Source organism: Eucyclogobius newberryi, unplaced genomic scaffold (genome assembly GCF_026437365.1).
Source record: "Eucyclogobius newberryi isolate DKJ021-1_F unplaced genomic scaffold, fEucNew1.0.hap1 SCAF_4, whole genome shotgun sequence".
NCBI classification, from domain to species: domain Eukaryota; kingdom Metazoa; phylum Chordata; class Actinopteri; order Gobiiformes; family Gobiidae; genus Eucyclogobius; species Eucyclogobius newberryi.
Genome location: NW_027316056.1, coordinates 12,457,635 through 12,484,616, shown reverse-complemented (window position 1 = coordinate 12,484,616; position 26,982 = coordinate 12,457,635). Strand labels below are relative to the sequence as shown.

At 37.8% G+C, this 26,982-nt stretch overlaps 2 protein-coding genes across 3 annotated transcripts in view; one reads left to right on the top strand and one right to left on the bottom strand.

The window, feature by feature from the left end:
- The window catches only part of LOC140378269 (STE20-like serine/threonine-protein kinase), a 35,795-nt gene extending 14,391 nt beyond the window's left edge, over positions 1 to 21,404 (bottom strand). Inside the window, exons 1-11 of the mRNA XM_072464032.1 lie at positions 20,734 to 21,404; positions 18,110 to 18,274; positions 11,015 to 11,063; positions 9,791 to 9,940; positions 7,876 to 7,948; positions 6,993 to 7,187; positions 6,125 to 6,206; positions 4,336 to 4,467; positions 1,714 to 2,457; positions 630 to 760; positions 67 to 190 (exon numbers count right to left, since the gene is read on the bottom strand). Of these exons, the coding sequence (XP_072320133.1) occupies positions 67 to 190; positions 630 to 760; positions 1,714 to 2,457; positions 4,336 to 4,467; positions 6,125 to 6,206; positions 6,993 to 7,187; positions 7,876 to 7,948; positions 9,791 to 9,940; positions 11,015 to 11,063; positions 18,110 to 18,274; positions 20,734 to 20,883 (1,995 nt within the window). The 5' untranslated portion in view covers positions 20,884 to 21,404. The remainder of the gene's footprint in view (positions 1 to 66; positions 191 to 629; positions 761 to 1,713; positions 2,458 to 4,335; positions 4,468 to 6,124; positions 6,207 to 6,992; positions 7,188 to 7,875; positions 7,949 to 9,790; positions 9,941 to 11,014; positions 11,064 to 18,109; positions 18,275 to 20,733) is intronic.
- A 509-nt stretch (positions 21,405 to 21,913) lies between these two features.
- On the top strand, positions 21,914 to 26,471 carry stn1 (STN1 subunit of CST complex). 2 transcript variants are annotated; one of them, XM_072463810.1, is made up of 8 exons: positions 21,914 to 22,155; positions 22,322 to 22,417; positions 22,705 to 22,776; positions 22,867 to 23,037; positions 23,866 to 23,977; positions 24,758 to 24,908; positions 25,821 to 25,943; positions 26,013 to 26,471. In XM_072463810.1, the coding sequence occupies exons 1-8, from the start codon at positions 22,023 to 22,025 to the stop codon at positions 26,097 to 26,099; spliced, it is 945 nt and encodes a 314-aa protein (XP_072319911.1). In that variant the 5' UTR covers positions 21,914 to 22,022; the 3' UTR covers positions 26,100 to 26,471. The 2 variants fall into 2 exon arrangements, with proteins under 2 accessions (XP_072319911.1, XP_072319910.1); XM_072463809.1 differs by having other exon boundaries at positions 22,864 to 23,037.
- Positions 26,472 to 26,982: the final 511 nt, after the last annotated feature.

Below are 26,982 nucleotides of genomic sequence, written 5' to 3'. Positions count from 1 at the left end.
AGCAGTAGCAGTAGCAGTAGTAGTAGGAGTAGGAGTAGTAGTAGTAGTTCGGAGCGTGTAACTGACCGTAGTTTCTTGCTCAAATCGTCTGCAAATCTGCTCCTTCTGTTGCTGGAGTTTGTTGCTGAGCTGCTGTTGCGCTCGTTGCTCCTCCTTCTGCAGCAGGCGCAGCTCCCTCAGCTCCTGACGCCTGAACACAAAAAAAACACACACATTTATATTATTCTGTCAGGAAAGCCGGAATATCTGTAACAGGTTGGGTTCATGTGTGTCATAACATCGTAAAGAACCCATATTTTAACATTGTGGTGGAGGGCAAATGTCTGTTGTTTCTGGTTCTGTAATTACTGAACTGTAGCGCATGAAGACTAGCAGAACGCTCAACATCTTCTCTTGTCAGCACCAATCACTACATTACACTACCAAAGAGTACTTTTTAATCAAAGCATTGTTCTCACTTTTAAGAACGTTGAGCCACAAGACGAGTATGCAATTTTTTCAACAGTGTGAATTAAAATAAACTTTTAAATTAGCCTAAGCATGAAAAGAGCAGATGTGCAGTCCTAAGACTTGAAAGGAGCTAAAGTGTTGCCTGTAAGGTTTGGGAAAGAACTTGGAACGTGAAATACCTTAAAAACCTCATCTCCTCGTTCTTAGTGTCGTTGTCCGTCACAATCTTTGAGGTGGTCACGCTGACTTCAACTCCATCCACCATGAATCTACGGGTTTTCTTCAGCGTCTTCCTCTGGCGTCTTGTTTCCTGGAATAAAACAAAAAAAAAAAACAATTATTGCGTTAATAACAAGTTAATACAGTGCAGTCCAAAATATGAGCAGAGCAGCATCAAAAGCATATTTCTAAACAGCAAAATTAATTATTAAATTAGACCAGATTTTTATGATTTAAAAGCTTGAAACAAATATTTTTTTAACCCTAACCCTTCAAAAGACTTTCTGAAAAAAGAAAATTGTCACATACATTATTTGCAACATTAGCTGGTTAGCTTTTGTCGTGCCTTTAAATAATATAAGTAATATGAGATTTAAAAAAAAAAAAAAAATCAATAGGAAAAATGTATGCGAAATTTACTTCCGAAACCACAGCAGGATTTAAAGCTCCATAACTCCCATCATTATAGTATAAAAACAAACGTATACGACAAAATAGCTCATACTTTCATACACAACTTCAAAAACTGATAGCTTAATGATTCAACATAGGCAATATGTGACATTTTCACCCAGAAATTCCCAGAGTCAATCAAATAAGTAAATCAAATAAATCCGTTAGGACTGTGCTCAATATCATAATATGATCTATCGTGACGGATCTCTTGGCAATACGTGTATCGATACAGAGCTGCGCATCGTGATACCTTTAAGAGTTCTAAACTTAACCTACAGAGAACCTACAGACTGCTGAGGAGCTGAACATGTGACTTAATCTTAGGACAGTTATATTCTGATATTGAGGACGTTGTGAACATGAAAATCTAATTAATTTTGTTCTACTTAACCGAAACATAATTTTAGTCAACTTTTAACACCGGTTTTAAGGGATAGCCATGAATCAGGACGCGTATCATATCAAGTTCCGAGTATCGGGATTCGTATCGTATCGTGGACCCTGTATCGGGATACGTATTGTATCGTGAGGTACAAGGCACTACACATCCCACCACAGTCTCAGCAGAACCCTGTGAAGAAACGTTACCTGTATAGACATTTTCTCCGGGTCTTTCGTTTTGGACAGAAAGCTTGAAATGGACAGGTTCAGGTCCACACTGCTGTTATCCGCCAATGAGTTCTTCTCATCTTTAATGGCCTCCTTCTCTGCCGCCTTCTCTCCGTTCTCTTTATTTGAAGTGACTTGCTCTGGCAGCGTGACTGTAACTTTCAGATGCTTGTACTGCTCCTCCTCGTCCTGCTCCTCTGCCGGCGACATCGGCTCTTGCACGGCTTCCATCTTTTCTTCCTGTGGAGTTTCCGCCGCCTCTGAACCGTCTGTCACGGCCTCTGTGACCTCTGCAGTGTCCACCTCCTTCTCATCCCCGACAGTGAGCTCCAATCGCTCCATTTCCTTTGCCGGTGCGTCTGGTTCCGTCTTGGCGATGTCCACTTCAGCTTCTGTAGGCTTTTCTTCAACTCCTTTCGCTATCTCTTTGACTGGAGTGTCAATAATTAGCTCCTTCTGCTCCACTGCCGCAGGGGAAGCAGGCTTGTCCACGTGATTGGCCACAGGGAGGGCATTGGGAGTAGGTAGTGGGGTAAGAGGAGTAACAGGAGTGAGGGGAGAGAGGGGGGAGAGGGGTGTAACAGGTGTAACGGGTGTAACAGGTGTAACAGGTGTAAGGGTCTCCATGTTCTCAGGCACCGACTCCAAACTGGTGGGAGACAGAGGGATCTTCTCATCCTCTGAACTGGCAACACTGACGTCGGACCGAGCGCGTTTGTGGCCCTGCAGAAAAGACAAAGAGGGTTCAATAAACAAATGTGGGCTGGCAATTTAAATTTTGTTTTATAATAATATTAAAAGTAATTCATAATTAGGTGTGATCATGATTTATCATCGTAGCGATTAACGCGGTTAGACTTGGCAGAAGGAAAAATAATTCAGTATTATCTGAGAACTTACAGCTCGAAGGGAAAACAGGCACAACTTAAAAATACATGTAATGCAGTTGAACGGTTTAAAAAAATACAAAAGAAAATTTAATTCTGTCAACTGGACAAACGTTTTAAGTGTGAATATGTTTCGCTCATTCAAGTAGCTTCTCCATCATAATGCGTCATAATTATAAAGGTTAGAATAGCTTTTCCGGATTAATTTAATTATTTGCTGTACATTGATCAAATTGTGACTGTTATAACCCAAGAAAAGAAGAAGAATAAAACATAATTAAAGCTGCGGAGCGGCAATGATGGCTCTCGCCACCCGCGCGACTGCCTTTCCGTACGCGTCCGCCTTCCCGTGCGACCGCCTTCCCGCCCGTCCATGTTTTCTGCTGCGTTTTGTGGCATACCAAACGAAGGTCAGTAATTCACCGTTGATAATTGCGTAGTTTGCGATTCAAATAATAGTTTGTCCTGACAAATTGCAAGATTGTGCTGAACGCAGACCTGAGCAGGGAGAAAGCGAGAGAGCCTCGGCGACCCGTGACTTTTCATTGATGTTCAGGGGGTCAAAAATACCAGAGTTGTGGCAGAAAGAATAAAGTCTAAAGAATTAAGTCAAAAGAATAAAGTCTAAAGAATAAAGCCTAAAGAATAAAGTCTAAAGAATTAAGTCTAAAGAATAAAGCCTAAAGAATAAAGTCTAAAGAATTAAGTCAAAAGAATAAAGTCTAAAGAATAAAGCCTAAAGAATAAAGTCTAAAGAATAATAATTCTAACGCGGCACGAGGGGAAGTGTCCCATCAAAATAAAAGCGGAAGAGGAAGTGAAGGCATTCATTGCGCCTCTGCTGGCCAATTGTGAAAATACACAATATCTGCAATGCACTTTTTTCATGGCGTCTTGAGGAGAATATAATCCATGAGTTTCAAACAAATCAGACAATGTTGAGGTTTTCACACAATGGGTAGGGGGCACTATAGAGTAAATTTGTTACATGGGTATTAATAATTTCCAATCAGTCCATAAAAACGCATTAGTGAGTGAAATATGAGCTCCGTAGATCAATTCCAATGACTTGTCCTTGAAAAAACAGGAAATTAAGCCTTTTTTTGTGTTACGCAGAGACCGTAAAGAATATCAACATTCTTTTGAATATTTATTAAATTTCAATGTCTTTAGATGCAAAAGGTGTTGTTTTGGGCTCGATCGGACAAAAAACCTAGGACAAGTACGATTTTGAAAAAAAAAAAAGTCAAGCGTGGCGGTGCCACTTTGATTCAACATGGCTGACTTCCTGTTTATCATAGAGCAATGCTGCCAGGTGCCTTTTACTCGTTAAAGGTCAGAGGTCAAAGGTAGCTCTATCACTGTCCCAAGTTTCAAAGATTAAGAGTTTCATGTTTTATCTTTTTTGAACAAGTCGGCACTGTTGCGACGGGCGTTCTCGCAACCTCCATTTCGAGCCGAGCCGATCGCGTTTATGTCCCCATGTGTGACATTCATCAATGTTCAGGGGGTCAAAAATGCCCGAGTTGTGGCAAAATTACCATGCAAAACAATAATAAGACACCTGGCAAGAACAATGTCTCAATCCATTCCATTCTGGAAGGCTCGAGCCAAATATGTCAGAAAAATAAATAAATAATTCAGTTGGTGTGTTTAAAACTGGATAGATTCTTGTACAAACTGAGGTGTAGAGTAAATATCTCTGGTTACTCACTAGCCTTGGCTCCTCCTCCTCCTCCTCCTCCTCTTCTTTGTGCTCTTCGATCTCCTCTGTGACCTCGGCCTTGGCTTCAGCGACCAGCTCCCGAAGCGGCCTGTTAGCCTCCACGCTCGACACAAACGAATGCTAAGAAAAAAATAATATTGGGTATTGATTCTTCTTCCTGGCTATTAAAACAGGTTTGCATTTTAACTACTGTAAATTTTGGACAAATATTGATACTGTTATTAGATTTGCATTTCCACAGGTACTGTGCAATTCATGTGCAATTACTGTCGTGATCACATGCAATGGTATTTATTTATTATTTATTTTTATCTTTATTATTTTTCCCCTCCATCCCTTGTTGGGTAATGGGAGGTTTTGTCTATAGGAGTTTTTGTTTAAAAAGAGATCTTATACTGAGAGTGTTTTTCAAACGTCCTATAAGTGATCTGTTCTTTTCTTCTGTATCTACCTCTGTATCTATCTGCGTTGCATCAATGAAATTTCCCCATGAGGGACAATAAAGGATTATCTTATTTTAAAAGAAGATTCAAGATTCGAGAGTCAGTTTCACTGTGAACTTTTCACAGTTGTGAAATCATGTTCAAGATCACCAAAAAAAAGTCTACAAAGTTTTTTTGCAGCCTAATCATTTGGTAACTGAAACCATTTAAGTTATGCAACAATTATCGATTGTGATTAAGCCCTAGTTTACACATACACATAGTAATCAGCAGAGTGTACAATAACTTCAAAGCACATTCCTTTCATATTTTGCTGTCATCATCTTAAAAGAAAACATTAAATGCACATTTGAAGACTACTAGGCCACCACCAATACTTTCAATCCCACATACCTTCTTTGGGTTAGAAAGAAGCTGTAGATAAAGAATCGCTGGACTCAGAATATGTAGCCTCTTAGATATCAAAACCTTCACTGGTGGCGTTCCACAATTTTCCATCTTTAATCCCATTTTCTTTAGTTTCCCTCAAAAAGTATCTTATTTTAAAGTCTGTTTAAAGGTGCGATGTGCGCTCTACCTCTGCTGCGAGTGGAGTGGTACAGATTTGGCAGTGCCATGAGAAGCTCATGGAAAAAGCACCGGCTGCTCTGACGTCAGCGCGGGACATATTAAGGATGAGGGCCGGAGAACACCTGACACACTCTACAGATAAGTAAGCGCTAATGTGCACCATCTGAATGACAGGTGCATGGAAATCCCTGGGATTATGGTTGATTAAAATAGGCTTATATAGTATATCTATATATCCCATGTCTTTGTAATAAATAATAGCTTTGATTTGCATTCTACAAGAACTACAAATTAAAGCCCATTATTAATTAAATCTTGTTGCCACAGTTGCCATGCTACAATTTTGCGCCACACTCATGTGCAACATTCACAAACGGCAGGTGTGAGAAGTGCTTTGCCCAAGGACACAACAACAAAAAACACTTGTGGAGAATGGGATGGAACAACAAATTCTCGTAACATTAACTTTAATTTTTTTTTAATGTTTTGTAATTGTCTTCTGTGTTACTTACCTAGGGACAGATGGAAATTAAAATGTTTGCCATAATCTGGCCTATTTACAATGTAACGGTTACAGATTTTTTTTTATTTTACACTGTCCTTATAATAACTAATAACAAATAACTAAATGTATAATTTCTGAACAATACAATCTACCACTCAAAACACGTAACAAGCAAACAATAATTTCATAATCGACCACCACACCAACTCTACATGTGTTTTCTAATATCTGGCAGAATATCATAGAAGCTTTATCAAACCTGTAAAAGCTGGGCAGCGTTCCACCTGTTGTCCACGTTCTTGTCAAGACATCGTCTGAGGAAATCAGAGAATTCTGGAGTCCTAAAAGGGTGCATCAAATGTACACAATTTAATACTTTAGTACAACAAACATAAAAGTATGATCCTAAAATGCCATCTCCAACTCTTCAACTACAATGAGGACGGTACAAACTATAGCACTGTTTTTCAGTTTATAAACCTTCTATCCCTTCAATGTGAATGAGTTTTGGACAACACAGACAACGTGTGTAACTACGGTTCTATGAATCCTGGATGATTGCGTGCGCAAAGGGAGTAATTCAGTGTTAAAGTACCGCCACTGGCAGTCAGGAGGGATGAAATAGAATTGCTGTTTGTTACCTTTTATACAACACATGTTACATTGTAGTTAGCATGTATGCAAATTGTGCTGCTTAAAGGCGGTATGGACGATTTTTCGGCGATTTGAGAACGCAGGCGGAAGTGCGCATGCGCACTCGCCCGTGTGGACTGATACAACACACACGTGCGTTTGTTTATTAGCGCAACGGAGCGCATCGCATCGCTCGTCTCCCGTAGATTTCTGTCCACTTCTGCGTCAGCTCGAACTGTCTTTCTCCGTCTTCATTTTGCCCCGTACACTGAGGGAACTATATTATGATAGATCCATGCGCTTAGGCACGCGGAAACGTGGGGACGAGCCTCACGCGGCTGCAGGTGAGCGATAGGTGCGCTTTATGATTGATACGTGGCAGGACAAATGATTTATCCACGCCACGAGGAAATATGATAAAAAATTTGCTGAAAAAAATCGTCCATACCACCTTTAAGTTAATAATTTACACAAAACGCGGGTATTACACTCACCATCTGGAGGGCAGCATGAGGGTGGGAGGATCTGCTTTGGCGATCTTCAGCAGAACTCTCATGGGGTTCATCTCGTGGTTGGGCGGCTCGATTTGGGCCAGCTCAATCAGTGTCACCCCCAGGGACCAGATATCTGCCTTGTAGTCATACGGACGGTCCTTAAAGGTCTCACACATCACCACCTCCGGAGCCATCCTGAAAGAAAGAACAAAAATACTGTTTACTCAATACTGTATTTTACGGACTATAACTCGTACCTTTTTTCATAGTTTTGGCCGGAGTGCGACTTATACTGCGGAGCGACTTATATTTGATATTATTCGTTATTTTCACACTGGCAACCGCAAGAGGGCGCTCTAGGCTCTAAGCGACGCAGAAGATGAATCGGCACTTCCTCTACCTCCGGAGTTTGTGGAGTTGTTTAGAAGTGACACAGAGGAAGAATAATTCAATGGATTTAGTGATTTGGGGTAATACTGATGCTTTGGTAAACTTGTTAGCATGTTCTTTATGCTATAGTTATCTGAATAACTGTTAATATGTTATCTTAACATACCAGACACTTACCACAGTTCACTGTCTGTGCGTCATGTAGCTGAAGGTGTTAGCGTTAGCATACGTACACCTAATCAACATGTTCTTTAATCTGTTATTATTCTAAATTGCATTTCAAGATGAAAGTCTGTTCTTGGTCTTGGATTTTATCAAATAAATTTCCCCCAAAAATGCGACTCATACTCCAGTGTGACTTATATACGTTTTTTTCTTCTCTGTTGTGCATTTTTTGGCTGGTGCGACTTATATTCCGGTGCAATTTATAGTCCGGAAAAATACGGTAATTTATAGCCAATTTCTCACTCTAATCCTCAACATAGTATCTTACCAGTAGGGCGTTCCTATGAAGGAGTCTCTTCTCTGTAGTGTTTTGGTGTTTTTGGCAGACACTCCGAAGTCAGCTGGAAAACATGTGATACAAATAAGGAAAAGGAAATCCTTTATTATGCTAACACAGCCATTCAAATCAATGTGGTCCCAGGCTGCTCCCTCAAGCAAAATAATCAGGGACAAACAGGACACTACTGAGGGATATCAGTTTTCAGATATTCTTAAAGGCGCACTGTGTATATAAAACACAAGATAAAAAAATTTAAGTCAATAAATAAAACAAAATAACCATACAAACTGCATTTTCTACTAAGATCTGTTTGTATTGGTGATTTTCCAATTGAAGAACTTGTTAAAAAGGAGGCCAGCAGGAGCTAATACTCTTGTATTTGTATAATATTTTCCAATGAAAACACTGTGTTTGGTAGAGGATCCAAACACAGATTTGATATTAGGGATGGGACGAGACAATTCCCTCAAGATTGATACAAGATTTTTACACAATTTAAAATAAATTCACTGTGCAGTTCACAATTAGGATTGATTTTCTTTAATATTGTTGCTGTCATTGATGCACTGCTTTTGGAACAGTTTCTCGGGAGATGTAACCCAGCAGCGTGAACCTTTTCTGTTCCCTACCAAACCTTTTAAAAAAAAGATCTTGTCCCATCCCTATTTATCCAAACACTCTTTTTACCTGCCTCCACACCATTAAAGCCCTATAATATTGTAAAGTCATTTTGAAGAGACAGCTGAGTGAGTTATAATGTCACTGGACTCAAGGCTCAGTGTGTGGTTTCAATGAGCTGCAGTGTTCACTGTGTCCAGGCAGGAGTGACTCATACACACTGAGCTGCAATGTTCAGGTTTAAATAACGACTGCAGCTAATTCCAGTATGTCGCTCTGATGTGGATTGTAGCGTTCAATCACCAGTTGGTTTAAGCGTTTATCACGGGGCGGATCATACGGAAGAGTGAGCCATGTGTACGAACGTATTTAAGGAGACGGATTAAAGAATAAATCTAGTTTTGAGCGCTTTTGGTCATGTTATACCACAATTGTTTCCCCTCAGCAATATCTCACTGGAAGTTGTATTTTGAGTAATTTGTACATGTTCGAGTAATGTTAATGGGTGCTAGGTGTTCTCAAAATTCCCGTTTTCCCTCATACACGCCCACTGATCTGTACTTTGCTCTTTAAAAAAACAAAACTGTGATACATAAATTCAAAAATGCCCTTTCTTTGAGCTTTTAAAAACATTAAGAACATTTTAAGCTTAGTAAAAATAATCATGTTTCTTCCAAAGTGTAGGGTTTATGTAGCTTTTGGGGCTGCGCTGGTTTGAAAAGACTATAAACAGTTTGAATGTGAGGCAGTGTTTCCAGGAGTTATATCACAGACCAAGAGGAAAGTAAAAGTGAGCAGTGGATAAAGGAATACAGAGAACAGCTTAGCGGTTCAAGTCTTTTTCACAAAAACATAACATGCTGTTTAGTTGTATCTTAAATCCTTTCTTACCATTGAAGGAAAGGGTTGGCAGGGGAAAATACAGCTTTTGGAATTTGGCTCTAAAGCAAGACTCATTGGGCAATGGATGGTTCATTTCAGTTACATCTTTAATGAGCAATTAAGATTCTGCTTCGTCTTTACTGAATGGATAAATAGTACATTGGGTATTGGTTCAGAATTGGTTACTTACTATTATATTATTTATACCTCTATTTTTTAAACAAAGAGAGAGAGAGAGAGAGAGTTAAACCAGTGTGCTCTAACAATAACATGAAGAGAGCAAATTATACTTATTATACTTATCCAGGGAGTTAATTTTCTATCCTTTTCATAATGAACTGTTAAATTATGCATTTTAAGAGTTTTAAAACCATTGCTTTATTGACATAGTGGTGATACTTGCCCAGTTTGACCTGACCGTCCATGGTGATGAGGATGTTCCCGGCCTTCAGGTCTCTGTGAATGATCTTGTTTTCGTGGAGGTAAACCAGCGCCTGCAGCGTCTGTTTACAAACCACACGGATCTGCGGCTCCGTCAGGGGCCTCTCCAGCTCTGCAGCGACACAAAGTTAAACAATTACAACCAAACCATTTAGAATAAACACAATTACAGTGTCTCTAGCACAGGATTGTGGTGTCACTACAGGTGGGCAGTATGTCAAACTTTAGATAATAGTGTGAATGTTCTTTTGAAGTCATGCTAAATTTAAATATCGGTTTAATAAAACAAAAAGTACAAATTAAACAAAACTTATGTTGTCATCTTTCAAATAAAAAGGTATACAATTATCTCTCTGCACTTTTCCAAAACATTTGAGACATTTCACATTCATCTGATTCTTAAGGGTAAGACATGTTTTAACACATGGATTGACATAGTATTGTCTATGTGTTAGGTTTGGGCACTTTTCCTCCCTATTGGTTATAATAATAATTTGTCTGTTCAGTTTTTGTCTAATGATCTGTTTAGTTTTTTTTTTTAGATTGGCTCCCGGCCGCGGGTGCGCGCCCTGGAGCCTTTAAATGGAGACCGGATGGGCTCATCGCTCTCTCTCAGCTCGGCTCCGCCCATCCCGCTACAGTCCCGCTTCGTAGACGCACTCGGCTCGCCTGCTCCCAGCTGGCTCCCAGTAGCAATAGCACTAGCCTGTTTTGTTTGGCCTGGTGGGACCGGTAGTCCCATTTTCGCCCTATACGGGGCTGGCCCGGTGTCGCTCCTATTTTATTTCTGTTTGGCTGGCCCACCAGGTCCACCTTTCTTTTTATAACTTTGGGGTGATTTTTAGGGCACGGGGGTTCGAAATTTGGCATTTATTTTTGGTGAAAACCTAATAAACTTGTTTAAACTTGTCTCCGTGTCCGTTTAAATATGTTAAACCTCTCTTTGGGGTCATAACATATGAGTATTGGGCAATACTAGTGACCCTGTAGTTATTTGGGTTGTTTTACTGCTCTTTTTTTATATAATGTTTTGGGCTGGTGCATATCTATCTGTTGCTTGCTTACAAAAAATATGGCAGATTTTGCAAATAACTTACGGCTGGTGGTTTTTGGTGTATTGTTAAATGCTGCTTTTCAAACCGATTTTGGTCATCTACAGTAATCTAAAAGAAAAACGATGACTCACCCAGCATGACAGCGTCCACAGCTCCTCCTGCACAGAATTCAATGAGGATCTGTCGAAGAAAGGAGAAAATGGACAAAAAAAGAGTTTTAAAAAAAGCATTATGTCCAGTAAATCCAGCGCGTTATTACTTCCTGTTTGGCCAGGCAGAAGCTTTCTGGACTCCGCTCCATTGTGTGCGACTGGAAGGTTCTGTTTACAGCACTCATTTATCCATCCTGTCCAAGCATCCATTGTGCTCATCCAACCGACAAAACTCACAAATCATCACACTGGATCTCTGCTAGACTTTTAATACCACAGAAAAACTGGTGTGGGTGTGTGTTGGGAGGCATACAGTGAGATGTATGTGACAGTAATATTAACATCCCAACAGCAATTATATTTCAAAGTCAAAATAATCAACACCCAGATACTCAAACTAGTATTTAAACCAGAAATCACATAAGACATTTCCAGAACAGCTTTGAAAGACATTGATCTTTAACAGCAATAAAAGGCCACACTGTGAAATAAATAGATCTTATTATATTGTCAAAATATACGATACACAAGATTAAGTCCACGAGAATGAGACAAGAGATTTTGACGTGTTATAATAAAAAATGGAAGGCAGTTGATGGATTTTTCATTTTATAGATATGTTTTTAAACTGCAGCTTCTCTGAAGACACAGCAGCAACCTTTTTTTAAATGTTCAAGCCAAATGTCAGAAAATTAAATCACAATAACTGCAGTAACGAATATGAAACATTTTCCTTAGTATCAAAAATCAACAAGATGAAAAAATAAATAAAAAATAATTTGAAATATTACACTGCCACTAAAGAAATGTGTGGTCGACTAAAGACCTGCTCTGTGCATTGATTAATCGACTAAAAGGAGTTTTAGCGTTCAACTGGTAAAAGCTGTCAAAATGATTTAAGTGATGATCGGACCCAAAGTGCACTCACAAGTACAGATGTTATCATTTCAAATTTTAATGTAACGATTATTGTGAGAATAAACATTCACGATTAATAACATCACAATCAAAACAAATGCATAACTTTCTTTGCTTCTTGTTTTCTTAACACATGCTCCTCAATATGTGACCTGCTTTATGATATCAAGCCAACTGAATGATCAATTTGACATAAATAATAAGATAAAAAGCATTTTACATTTAGGTTTACTTTTTTGAGCAAATAAAATGTTTTATTCAAAACTCATCACATTTCTTTTAAATAAACTACATTTTGAAATTTGCTTTAAAATTAAATTTCTATAAATAAAATTCGCTTTCCCCCCTTGTCATGATTATAGTTTTTTTCAGCCTTTACGATTATATTAGGATCTAAATAATCACAATTATTGATTAACCAAAAATCTTGACACCCCTACTCACAGGTGCCAAACAACTATGTGTACACTGCAAGTTTCTGTTGTTTTTTTAATTCTTAATCAACTCTTTTTGCACCTTTATATTCTAATTTTGCATTCCTTTAAACTAACAGCTCAATATTCTGTACGTAGACAAAAATGCGACCGCACTTTCTTTTGCAGTAAATACCAGCTTAAGCAGAGGTTGGACTCCTGGTGAATAAGTGTGAGGTGAACTAAATGAGCTCGAATGAACCTCCCCGGCTTGTGAATGAGCTCTTAGGGGCATTTAGGAGCTGCAGTTTGGCGCAGACATAAGAGGATTGTCCCAGCGGAGGCCTCGGTGTCTGGACGTGTTTCACCACTCGGCCAGAGCCTCCCTCATGCCATTAATAGGATTAGAGTTCCTATGGACACAGCACCTTGGCTTTGGCCCGAGTAGCAGATAAAGTGAAGCATCTGGAAGAGGAGGACTTTATTTAGCCTGGACATAGCAACAGTGCGACTGAACGACGAGGCGAAAATATTAAACTGCAAGTTTCAGTTTTGCGATTATATTTAGGACTTATCTTTCTAAATTCAAGTGAAAGTGTGGATTAACATGTTCAAGGGCTTAAACATTAGAGAGAAGACTGGTGTATAAACTGCTGAAGAAAGAAAAGAATCACATGCATTACAAAAGTATATGAATTATTGAGACTAGGATGGAACAATATCAACATTTTGTGTATTTTGTGTGTGATTCTCATGGTGAAAATAACTGCCATTAACATTACCATGATTGGGGACAGTTTAAAAATGTCATGATAATGAAGGGGAATCTAAATATGTTAACCATTACTATATTGTATAACCAACTATATTCATTTTACGAGACTGTTTTAGACATTTTAGACTGTGCGCACAACACATAGTCTATTGTTCTAGTTGAGACACTCACTGCTACTTTTGAGACATTCTCTGATAAGCAAGGACATCGTCCCGGAGAGGCTGCAGACTCCAAGGCCACGGACGTGCGAAAAAGCTCATGGAAGAACACTGGAAGGAGGTGTCAACCGTCATATTCCGCCTTATATCTGAATGTCTGGAATGTTTCCCTCATTTTAACATATTTAGATTCCCCTTCAATGATAATATTTTAGTATTCTGAATAAGTTCCATGGATAAAGAACTGTTATAGAAATGTGCTTACAAAATGTACCACGAACGATATTGTCTGTATTTTTTTATGACGATAAACGATATTATTGTTAATTGGCCAATCCCTGATGGAGACAGTTTGCAGAGGACATCACATCTCTAAAATAGTTCTTCCTTTGTGTTTAGTTTGTGAACATTCAAACAACAACTTGACCAACAATTAATCTTGCCAGGAAGGGGAAGCACAAGTGTAACTTCTGCATATGAGAAAAAGCATTGTAGTGGAAACGGTTGCACAACTACTTTATGATACAGAGTTGGTCAACCATCGGTTTTATTTGCACTGCTTAGCTTAGTTTTGCACCATTGTACCCAGTAACACTACTACACAATAAAGTTTCAAAGGTTAGGCAATAGGCATATGTGGGATATCATTAAATATCCTCGCAGGACATTAGTGTTTTTTGTTAAAAATACTACCAGAAACCTTCCTTCCTAATCTATTTGTACTTTATAGAAGATATTTTGTGCACTGTTGAGTTGAATTTTGAAGGAAGAAAAACATTATTTAAACAGTCATTCAAAATTCATAAAAAATAAATGGTCACATTTATAGAGCGTTTTCTACCGTCAAGGCACTCAAAGCGCTTTACATCAAGGAACCAGTCACACAATCACACACCAGTGTTCACAGATACTTCGGATCAGAAGACCACTGGCTCAGTGGTACCTAAAGCACATACTGTATATTTTATATTTCTTTTTAGTCCTAAAGAGATTTGGTCTTTGCCATTTTATTGTTAATAATGTTTCCTTTACTTCGTTCCTTTTACATTACATTATTAATTCACTCCTCACTCTTCTGTAGCCAAAGATCCGGGACAAGCAGAGGTGGGCAATATATCAAAATATTAATAATATCGGGAATGTTGTTTACAAGAATGTTGAGTATATAGTTTATATAGATTAAAAAGTGAAGCAAAATGTTATATTTCTGCACTATTGTGATTCATTTTACAGACATTTCACACTTGTCTGATAATTAAACCTAACACATTTCTGTTGGACTGACATAATATCGTCTCGACTATTGTTCCATCAGGATACTCCCAAAAACATTGACATATAAATGTTTGTCCATATCGCCCACTCCTATTTACAACATATGCCTCTTGTCAACTATTGTCAAACCTCTTTTTGTTGCATGTTTGCACTGAAAAGCCCGGTTTTATATTGTGAATCTTGTGTCTCTGTCGCCGATTCTGATCCGTCTGCTTCACGAGAGCTGCTCATTTCTAACAACAAAGTCCTTATGCTCCAGTGTTTCCCTAGTGCGTCTGCGGAGAGTCTGTAGGCGCGCTGTTGTTTTAGTCCAGCACAATGGTTTGCTCTAAGGTCGGTGGCTGCAGGACCAGAGGAACTTGAGGCCGGCTTCCTCCTGCTCACGGTTTATCTGACACACAAACCGCTAGTTGACGAGACAAGAAAAGTGCTTGTATATTTTAATGTAAAAAGGCAGAATAAATTCACAATTTACTCCCTAATCTCCATCCTACTCTTTCAATCTCTTCTCCTTTATGCAGTTCTTGAAATCCTTTACAATCCCAATAATATAATCAATTAAACTAATAAAAATTCTGGCCGACTAAGACACTGACCTAAGACGCTGACCGACTGACCACAATCCAACAGAAAGTTATGGTTGTAAAAACAAAAATAGATACCGGATACTAATCCATAGGAAAACAAGTATCAATACGAAAAACCATACTGTATTTCTTCCCTCTAGCAAGAAGCGCAAGCGTTTGACACACTGTAGAAGACGTTGTGGAAGCAATGTCCAGGTGACACGTTGTGTTCTCTGTATTTTAAGCTTCAAAACACTGTGTATTTTATTACAGTCAGACTCATGGAAATTAGTCTAATGAGGAAGTGAATCTAGACCAGCTGAATGCAAAAACACACGTGGAGCTATAAGACTTCCTTGGTCAGATATAACCCCTGCATCACTACCATGGAACACATTTCTGTGTAAATATCTTATGTTACAACTCGATAAGCACAAGCGCAGGAGTAGATGAACCAGATGTGAAGACACAGGTAAATCAGCTCACTCAGAGTAATCAAGGACAGAGGGGACAGTACGGACAGCGTGATGTGTTCTCTGTATGTTAAACTTTAAAATTATGTGTGTTTTATTATGAGAAATTAGTCTAATTAGACCTGTGGCGCACGCATCACTCCCGTGTATTATATGTGTAAATATCTCACATTACAACGTGGGCACCTGTGGCTTATTGACAGGTGCAGCTCGTATATGTACAATTCATTTTTTCCTCTGTAAATTTCGTTGCCGGGGCATTTATTCAGGAGCGCTGTATAGCCCGATAAGTACAGTATATGGGACAAAATTGAACCTTTTAAAGTTTTATAATGGTCTTAATCAATATCAGAACTAATAGAAGAGCATGCAGTCAGAGGAAATAAGCAATTATAGTTTTGTGATGAAAATTACACCAACATGTTAAAACGTTTTTTAAATATACATATATTTTTTCATTTTTTATTATCAATGTGGAATTCAAATTGAGTGTTTGTACCAAAATCAGTAGAGTGACAACATCAGCTCTAATGTTAATGAAACAAAAGAGCAAATTAATCACCTGTAACATTATTTGGAAGAATGAGCCGCAATTCCCAATGATGAAAAACTATTAGAAAAATATACTTGTAGCCAATATATTGCCACCCTGTATGTGGTAGTAAAGCAGGATGTTGAAAATAGCTTTAGATTGTGATGCCAATGCAAGAGAAAGGGAACGTGTAATTTACTGTAATACACGTTTATAGACATTATTCGTAGTCCTGCCTTTCATCTTGAATGGGGAATGACCTGAATAACTTCTCTCTCACATAAACAGTGCCACAAAGGCCGAGATTAAAATCTACAGACAAACTCCAATAGGCTCTAGCTATTGTCTACTACACAATGGAGAGGAAAAAGACTGAGCAGAGAAAGAAACACACAGTATTTTAACGCCGAAGTAATTACTGCAGTATCGACGACATAAAACCAGTGAAAGTGATGATACATTTATGACAGGGACAGGAATTTGGGTAATGTTATAATGTCGTACTCTATTTTATGGTTCTATTTATGGTTTTGTATATTTTTTTGTTTGTAAAATATGCAATAGAATTAAAGTGGATTGGATTGGTTTGTAATGTTAAAGGAGCACTATGCAACTTTGTGAAGGAGTGTCTGACACCTGCTTGTCTCCATGGAGATCCAATAGCGAATGCTCCACAGTATGGCATTAAACTTGTCTATCTTGCATGCATGGAATTACAGGTCTAGTTTTTGCTCAGAAATATCTTGAAAAACAATAATCCTGAAATCTGACTGCTTCTAATTGCGCAGGTCTTATATTGATTGAAAAGACCCGTTAGTCTGCCTTTAAAAAGTCCACCTCGACTCCACTTATTACGGTAATATAAATTACCAGTAGTAGCACCCGTTTTGAGCTCGTTAGCTGCATAAAGACACATGTCCACCCCACAATCAGTCAGACTCCAACTACTGTCATGGGCAAGGCCAAAGAGCTGTCAAAAGACAACAGAAACAAAATTGTAGACCTGCACAAGGCTGAAGAGGTCTACAGGACAATTGGCAAGCAGCTTGGGAAAAAAAAAAGATCAACTGTTTGACCAATTGTTAGAAAATGGAGGAGGCTAAAGATGACTGTCAATCTCGCTCAGATTGGGGCTCCATACAAACTCTCCCCTCACCTCAATGATGATAATAAAGGTGAGGAATCAGCCCAGGACTACACTGTAGATAGTACAATGTTAAACATACAGCCAGATTTTAAGCTCATCTTTTTCCAATTTTTCATCATAAGTCTGTAAAAATAATTAATAAGTAATAAATTACATTGAAAAATAATTAAATTTTAAAAAAATATTGGTGACAAATATCTGCTTTTTTGGGGGCAACGAACGATATCACACATTTTTTTAAATTTAAAATACTGGGACAGATATATCGCCCATCCATAAAAAAAACATGACTAGGAATATTTTTGTTGATGAAATGAACACTGCTTGAGGGGAATACTGTAGTCAGCGTGCAAGCAATTAATTATTATTATCAAACTGTATGTGACTTACAGCTTATTTAAGGAAGGAAGATAAGAGTATATGTCATCTGATAAAATAATGGGAAACACTGGGTAATAAACGACATAAAAAAAAAAAAAAGAAACTACTGAACAGTGGGAAAATATTCAAATCAATTACCAGTAGATGCAAACTGAATGTAATCATTATACGCTGCAGTAAACAGAACTCGGAAACAAGCAAACTATTGTTAAACAAGGAAATAGAAAATATCTCATGTGAACCAATACTGCCTGTGGACTTACAAACAAATTCTCCACGTCTCTGAACTCTGATAAACGGTCAAATTTAAGCGTTACAAAGCTTTTTTCCCCACAAATAATACTTCTTTGTGTCTTTGCGGCTTTCTTCTCGAACCAGTCAAGTCTTATCGCGGACAAAGGAAGCTCTGTTTTTCTCGTATCTGTTCAGAACTCACCCAGAGTTTGTTCTCGTAGTAGAAAGCGTCCAGCAGTTTGACGATGTTGTCGTGGTCACAAGAGGCCAGGATGTCGATCTCCACCATGTAATCCTCCAGCTCCTCCTCGCTTTTAGTGTCTATGACTTTGGCTGCGGCCAGAATGCCAGTCTGCTTATTCTGAGCCTACAAAAGAAGAAATATCAATGTTACAACTGTATAGAGGCAAATTTCAAAAGCCAAAAGAACGGTTATTGTTATCTTCAAAACAACATTGATGATGATGTAATGTATTGCTCACTTCTAATTGACAAGCTCCATGTTTTCCAGAATATAGTGTGTTGTAAGTAGAGGGGGAGATTGTTGTTTTGAAGGAATGCAAAATCAGAGTAAAATAATCTATAATTAAAAACACTGGGAATAACCTCAAAAAGAGACAGAAACGGGTAAAAGTGTTACTTCTGCTCTTTCATAATAGATCTTATGGTCCATTCGTGTCTTGTGCCCTACTGGAAACATCAACCAAAATGTTGCTTTAGTCTTCCTATAAGTGATCTGTTCTTTTCTTCTGTGTCTACCTCTGTATCTACCTGCGTTGCATCAATGAAATTTCCCCATGTGGGACAATAAAGGAATATCTTATCTTATCTTAAAATATCGCCTAAATATTGTTATTGAGCAAAAATAATAAAGATATTCAGTTTTCTCAATATCGTCCAAACCTAATTGCAGCAAAATCCCTCTTCAGAACTTAATCAATGATCTATTAGAATGTTTTATATTAACCGGTAAATGCATTACATTACAGTAATTTCAATGTTCATCTGTTGTTGTTTTTACATGAGAGGTCACTATAGTCTTACACCAGAAGCCCAAATTACAAACTTTGAAAATAAGACGCTGCTTATTTGGTTCTTAAATGCAATCTCTCCTTTTCTCTCAAACAGATCCAAAATAATGAATGAAACTATTGTACTCGCTCAATTTATTGTGGTCAGCAAAAATGAGACTTATATTATCAACCTAAAGTGGAACATTCAGCACTTTGTTTTGGCTTTTTGAGGGCAGAATGTGCTCAAAGAAGTGATATAGGATGTAGTCACTTCCTGGTGACCTAACCCTGCTTTACATTTGGCATTAGGACACACGGAAGCTTTAGTCGCAGCTTAACAATAATGCCTTATTGTAAATGAGAATGTTCTTCATTTTTACAAGGCCAAACATTTTTCATTAATGAGCTACAACTACTGTAAAATACAAAAAAAATATATTCTGTTTTACTAACAAACTCTGCAGGTTTAATACCAGCAAAGTGGGACCTTGTGACTGAATTAATTGTGCAAGAAGATTAGGCTTAAATTAAGTACAATGGAAAGCAACAATGGGGGATAGAAGTGCTCAAAATAGAACTTGGCAGCTAAACAAAAGAGATGTGTCTCCAAGCCAAGTAGTTAATTTCTAGATCATATTTACAGTTAATAAGCAACTGATAGAAGTTATTAACCATTTAAAAGTGTGTAAAGCAAAAACATAATGTGATTTAAATGGAGAAACTGGAATTAACCACGGTATCTCACAGAATATGAAAAATCCCGGTGGTTTTGGCAACACAGATACATCCAAGTGATATCAGAGAATGACATGAAATATCCTTTTACATTATTTTTATATTTAATAGGAAACTATGATGATTTTTTACGATTAGTCGACTAGTCAAACGATTATTTGTACACAAGATTTTTTTTAAATTTTGCAAAATAATAGGTATGGTGGTGACTAAACTCATTTAGTCTGAGAATATTTAAAAATAAAGTGTATTACTGATAAGAATCTGAAACAGTTTTTTCTATTTATCTATTTATTATTGCCACTGTCTTTGTTATAAAAAAGGTCTTTTGGCATTTGTTTAAGAGTCTATATAATCCAAATAATGGTTAAGTTGACCAGAATACAATTAAATTATTAATAATTCCATTTAAATAAAACATTTCTAGAATTAAAATAGTTTACAAAGTGCTTCACAGACACACAATGATTAAACAACAAAAAGTGCTCAATTTGATATTACTGGTGCTAAAACCAGTCAAATCAAAACAAAACCATAACATAGCAAGTCAAATCAATTAAAATAAATCAATAAATATCAAAAAAAAAAAAAAAATACGCCATGTTTAAAGCTTAGTCAAAATTGTTCCGATTAATCGCAATAGCTTGCAACATTCCCAACAAAGCAATAACATCCCCATGGAAACCAGCTTGTCGTGGATCAGAAAAGTTGCATAGTACATCTTTAAACATGGTTTAAGATAAGATAAGATAAGATATTCCTTTATTGTCTCACATGGGACATGTGGGACATGTGGGACGTGTTTCTGGACACAGTGATTGTTTGTAGTGTGTAAGGTGATGTGAAGGGTCGTTTCTAAAGAGTGGAAGTCATTTGGACGAACAATTGTCCAAATGTCATAAATATTGATTGCCAGCACCGTGTCACGTGGGTTGGAGGGTGGCGGTGGCTTGATCAATACACAACAAAGAAACGAAACAGCTGGCTCGTGTGAGGAGGTAAGAATGAGTGAATGGAATTGATTTGCAGGCAATCCGATAATAAACATGCATTATTGAGTACGGTTTGGTGTTCATACCTTGAAGACTTTCCCAAAGGCTCCATCTCCCAATTCTCCAATGATATCCCACATTTCCTCTGGGTTCTCGTCCCTGCGCACGTTTTCGTACTGTTTCTTCTTTTTATCAGCTCCCAATTTAAAGATCTTTCGGAAATTAAAGAATGACATGCTGGACAATGAGTCATCCAACCACTGAGGTGACAAAAGAAGTGGGTTTCGACGGATGAAATGGGTTCAAAACTGGCCTAAAAATGGCTCGCTACTGCTACTTGTGCGACAAAACAAAATAAAAGAACTAGCTTAGCCTTTGACACGTTCGGACCACTTGGTAGAAATCACGACCCGCAAAAAAGTAGTCATTGTAAACCCTTAAACAATAATGGTTAACCTAGATTTCCCCCCAAAAAAGCAGAAGAAGAAAAAAAAAGAAAATCTCCCACTGCGACTTTTATTTTAATGCAATGTAGCGTTGAAAGCTTAGTGTTGTCCAAACTCCTGACGACCAAAAACAACAACCCTCTTTTCCGCTTTTCCTTAACAACAAAAACAAACGAGAACACGTCCTAAAACAGATCAAATCCACGAGAGAGTATATTCCGTCATGGCAAATACAAAATACGAGCGGGTTTCCTTGATTGGAAGCGTGTAACGGGACCAAAACAGTCACTGCTCCTGGCGTGGTGAAGGTTCAGTAATGTAGCGGATTTAGTGTCAATGCGCGTCCACGAGCGCTGCCTGCGCGCGCCCGCGGCTCTTTCTTCGTGTTCCTCGTGTTTGACAGTTGGCGGGGTAAATTTGGTCTTTTGCTGCCCTCGTCCGCACCGGAGATTTCACACGAACAAGTTCTTTTTACGCACGAGTAAAATATGTTTAATGTGATGTATAAGGTAATCATAAAAAGACAAAATGTGTTGCTTTCAGGCGATGTAATGCAAAGACATTTCACTGCAGTCTGGTTTCTTTGTGTTCAGAACACTACAACTCCCATGAAGCAATGCGGTACCGGACACGCTGGAGCTAGCTATGTGGCTAACGGACTGTACAGAACGTAAACTACAAATATGCGTTTTGAAGAATTATTTGTATTTTATTATTTATTCTAGGTATAATTTGAATAACACTTGGTTAAAATTATAGTCTTATTTGAGCTTAATTACATTTTATTATTCCGAATTATACAACGTCACATGATTTCCTGGGAGGCGTCACTTTGGAGACTTGCTGAGGCTAGCCTGCAGTGTCTGTGGCTATACTTTTGTAAACTACATTAAAACCAGAAAGGATCTTGGATATTTGTACACCATGGCATGCAGTTTGTTACAATGGAACCAAAGGACGAAACGCCGTTCATGTTATGGGGACTAGATCCGGTATTTTCTGCATTTGCAAGACTCTACATCAGAGATATCCTACAGATGACAGAGTCCACACAAGTGCCAGGTTGTGCATTATAAACTGCCATTTAGTATGAGATGATTGGACGGTACTTTGGTTTAATATGCTGTCTGTTTATGTGTAATGGGTATTTTATGTATTTTGCTTTATTGGTTAGTTACTGTGTAAATTCCCATATAATTATCATCATAAACTTTCATTTTGTTGTTAGGTATTTACTTCTATAACTCACATCCAATCTACAAAGTTGACGTGCTTGGAACAGTGGTTTACAAAAGGGAAAGAGATGACTTCTTTTGCTATGGAGGTAAGTAAATACTGTATTGAGGGATGGGGCGATATTCTTTGAGCCAATATCTGATATATAGCCAATTTTTACAGGCATTGATATAAAGATTTTACAATCCAAGGCCTACAAATGTATGTCAAGTTATAGTTATTACATTTTCTAATTTTCTAAAAGTTTGTTCAAAAAGATAAATCTGAACTAAACTAAACTTTCAATATCAGACCAAAAAACAATATCTGAACCCATCTCTTGTATACGGTTTTGTTTCAGATAGCTAATTACTTACATGTTTTTGTACTATGTAGTTGACGATAGCACTGGAGTCATTAACTGCCTTTGCTGGAAAAATGATTTGCTAAAAGAGACTTCTGTCCCAGGTACTCAGAGTAATTTCAATGTTTAGTAGATGTTATAATCTAATCGTGTATGACTTATGTATTAATTGTGTTTTATCATTGTCAAAGGAGGTACAAGGCAAACCGGTGGAGCACAGGGAGGGTTTGATCCTTTAGTGGAGATGAGGAAGTTACAGCGTGCCAGGCAGAGTCTATGTTGTGTGGAGATCGGAGAGCTGCTCCGAGTGAGGGGGCCTGTGAAAACCTCAAGGCAGCAAAGAGAAATCAGTGCCTCTGTTTTCTGTAAGTCTGTATGTCATCTCTGTGTGATGGATAGACCATTGTAAGGGCTGGGTGATATTGACAAAAATGAATAACTCAGCTTTTTTTTTGTCATTGATCTATCTTTAAAAGGATATTCAGACAATATTCTAACGATGCATCAGGAATGTGCTAAAATGTACCTGTAAATGCCTTGGTTAAGCATAAAATGTGCAATAACCTTAAAATTAACCACAAAAGAGCAGAAATATCACTTTATGTCATCTTTTTTGGGCGCGTACACTGGCTTTTTCTTTCTGTCTATTGATTTTTTTAATATAGATTTTTTGATTTTGCATATTTTCGAAACAACCATTGTGATATTATCCTTTTTTTATATGTCTCCCATCTCTAGACCATGATAATACTGTACAGTTAATTTATAGCAAGCAAGAACAATTAGAGCAGAGTTGACCAAAAGGCGAAGACAAAAAATACAGTAGAATTTGTTTATTAGAGACAATGCATTAATTTAAATTATGGCATAAGGTATATTGTATTTATCATTATACAAGATGTACAACACAACAAGTTTATGACAAGACATTTTATTTTCAAAATATTGCTGAAAGTCTACAGTAGGTATTCAGGCACAAGAATATGAATAACTAATTTCATCTTCACTTTTTGTTTGATGGAAGTGCTTTATTTATTGCAATAGTCTTGTCCCTGCCTTGTCCCTTTACCAAGAGCTTGTAATAATCCTATATGTCTTTCCTTTGTAAACTGCTGCTCAGACTTTTCCTATATAAGCGCATATGTCAGCTCAGCATCTGTCGATTACTCTTGTGTGTCTGTGTGTGTTCCCAGATAAAGTGGATGACCCGGTGATGGCGGCGCAGATAGCCTGGATGATGGAGGTTCCTGAGCTCTACAGGCAGTGCTATGACAGACCTCTCCAGCTACAATCTAACAACACAAGGTAGCTATCCGTTTCACAGCGGTGTGTCGAGGTGCATCGCAGCACGATGTCAGCCTCATTCAAGATTACGCAAGTGACAACTGACGAGACCGACAATGTTGTAAACAGAAGCTCTAGCTCTCTTATTAGCAAATATAATCTACAAATCTCCCAAACAATTTCAGTATTTAAGTGCTTCAATATGCCTCCTCAGTAAAATATTTTTTGCCTTTATAAGTGATGAAGTGACAACATACAACAATAAGTGATAATGGTAAATAAATATAAGTTATGACAAAAAAGGCATGCGTAAAATGGAGTAAAAATAAACTATATAAAGACATAATGTACATTGATATGGGTTGTATTAGTTGCCTAGTCATGTTGTGTATACAAGTTTTGAATAGTATTTGAAATGTTCTACTAACTAAATATATATATGTAATACTTTCCAAAAATTTGAGGCCAACTCATGATGTCTTTTGATCTTGATAGTCCACACATGATTTTAGCCCCTTATTTTATGCATGCCTTTATTTTATTTTATTCTACTCTATCGCCAAATCAAATACCAAGTTTGTGAAGTTTGTTCACTTACAATTGCCATAAACTTTTTCTGATTCTGGCCTGGTATTAAAAAAAAGAAAGAAAATCCAATCACGTATCTGACCTGTTAATTGTGGTGACTTCTGACAATAAGCATCTGCATGATAACAAAAAAACGCTCTGAAGTCTTGGTGCGATCATTAAACGTCAAAACATGCTCTGCAGAGGCTTCACATTGATGTTCTTTATCTCTAGCGACGCATCAGTCAGTTCCATAAGCAAAGCCACCAACATCATCCGGGATTTCCTAAACCAGAAATCTGTGGCAAAGTTCAGGCCTTATGAAGTTCAAGATCTTTTGCAGCCTCTCATCTTGAGTCAACCTCCAGCGACGTCAGGAGATCAGGTAAAAGAACAGAAATGTTGCATCATGTCATTGTTCTAACGCTATGGCAAAAAAATGGCACAAAAAACGTCTTTACATCATTCTTACTGTGAGCAGCGTTGCATCTCCACAGATCTCACTGTAACTTGGCCTGTGAAAATAAATACGTTAATGTGAAACAGTCCAGGCAAAGCGGTAACCATGGAGACAAGCAGGTGACGGACCGCCCCCCCAAAAAAAGTTACTGCGCCTTCGAAGTGTATAAAAAGCCAGATTTGATAACTTGGCTAATATCTATGTAATTATTTATACTTTTTTCTTCACATGGAAGAAAATGTTTCGGCTAAGTGAAAATGATAATCCCTTAGTGTCATTATTCAAGCATACAGTCATGTATTAAGAGTATCTGCAGGTTTTAGTGTGTAAATAAAGAAATTACTTCAAAAACTAATGTTCATGACTTTGGTGTGCATAGCCAGTGTTTTTGAAGTCATTTGTTTTTCATCAGATTTTTGGTGTTATCAGAAATCAGTCTCGTAAACGATTACATCTGATGTTAGTAATCTGATTTCTTTCTGATTGCTCACAACTCTGCAGGTTTTGACAAGAAAATGTATTCAAAAAAGGCAAACTAATGTGGAAAAGACAAAATGAAAGAACGACTGAAAGTGCTATTTTAAAAGTCATTGTACTTTTGCTTTCCAAATACTGCAGTTCCTCTAAAAGTCCATTGATTAACAGACAATGGGTGTTTTTGACCATCAGATTTCTCTTGAGCAGTCAAACACCCCCCCAATATCATATCTAATTGTTTGGTTATCTGATTATTCTTTTCTGACCATGTAAATACCCACAGACTACCTTTGAAACCTTGTCTTCTAAAATACTGCTCCTCCTGTACTTCTGTGTTTGAACTTGCCTGTTGTCTTATAGGAACCTGTGGCTGGTCCATCTGGTTGCCAACAGCTACGTCAACTCCTGAAGGAAGCACTGAAAACTTTACAAGATGAAGGCCTTATTTATCGCAAGGTTAAATCCCAGGATGAAGTCTACTCTGTGAGGATAACTTCACTGCCCTTTAGTGCCACGTTTCTCCTGATATGTAAAGGTCTGTTCTTTCTTTAGGTGACAGTGCAGGACAAAGAACTTGTCATTGCAGTGAAAGATGTCATCCGCCAAGACTCGAAGAGGGAAAAATGCAAGTCGAACTAATCACATTCTAAACTTTTCATTTGATTGACACCTGTCTGCTTCTTTGCAGACTCTCTTAATTATATTGTCAAATACCTAATTAGCAAAACAATGACTCCTACTTAAGCCATTATGCTAATTCCCTTTCTATTATTTCCACAAAGGCAGTCAGAATGGGGGTGCAGTATCTTTAAGTGCAAACCCGATAGACTTTTTTTCCCCTTCTGTTCTGTAGATGCAGAGAAAGGATGTCACGTTCTTCACATCCTGTCGGCGGTGAGGCAGCGCCATAGCCTCAATTTGACCAAAGCGGCGCTGGAGCTGGTCCTCAAATCACTGGAGTGTAACAGTGACATTATCAGCTGCAGTGACAGTTATTACACAATGCTTTAAAGGCACCACACACCTGACATGCTGAGCAAATGAATCTGCTCCGTTTAAACATGCCCACCATGTGAGTACTTGTAGATATGACGATAGAGATGGGGCCAATTGTTCTTTTCTACTTTTCTACGATTTTGATACTAAGGTAAAGGCTACTTGATACCACAACAGTGATTTTTTTTAGAATTTATTCAAATGTAATGCATTTTTAACACAATCCATTTTAGACCTAGTACAAGAGAACATGATTATGATGATGAAACTGTGTAATATAAATGAGTCCGTATCTGACCACCCATGTTTAGCTCCACTATATATGCATACACAGCTATTCCCAGCTATTGGTGGTGCTTGAAAAAATACTATTTAGAACCTTATGAGTCTGAGTAATATTAAAAATATGTATCATATTATAAAATGTATGTGTTTATTTCTTCTGAGCTAGGGGGTAGTAAGTAACTATTTACAAATACTCATGTTCCTGTCATTGAATCAATGGAATGGAACTGATTTTTAATTC

Coding starts and splice junctions, on each gene's coding strand:
- stn1 (XM_072463809.1), top strand. CDS start 22,023: ATGCAGTTTGTTACAATGGAACCAAAGGACGAAACGCCGTTCATGTTA. Junction 22,418..22,704: donor TGACTTCTTTTGCTATGGAG/GTAAGTAAATAC, acceptor TGTACTATGTAG/TTGACGATAGCACTGGAGTC. Junction 23,978..24,757: donor CTACAATCTAACAACACAAG/GTAGCTATCCGT, acceptor CTTTATCTCTAG/CGACGCATCAGTCAGTTCCA.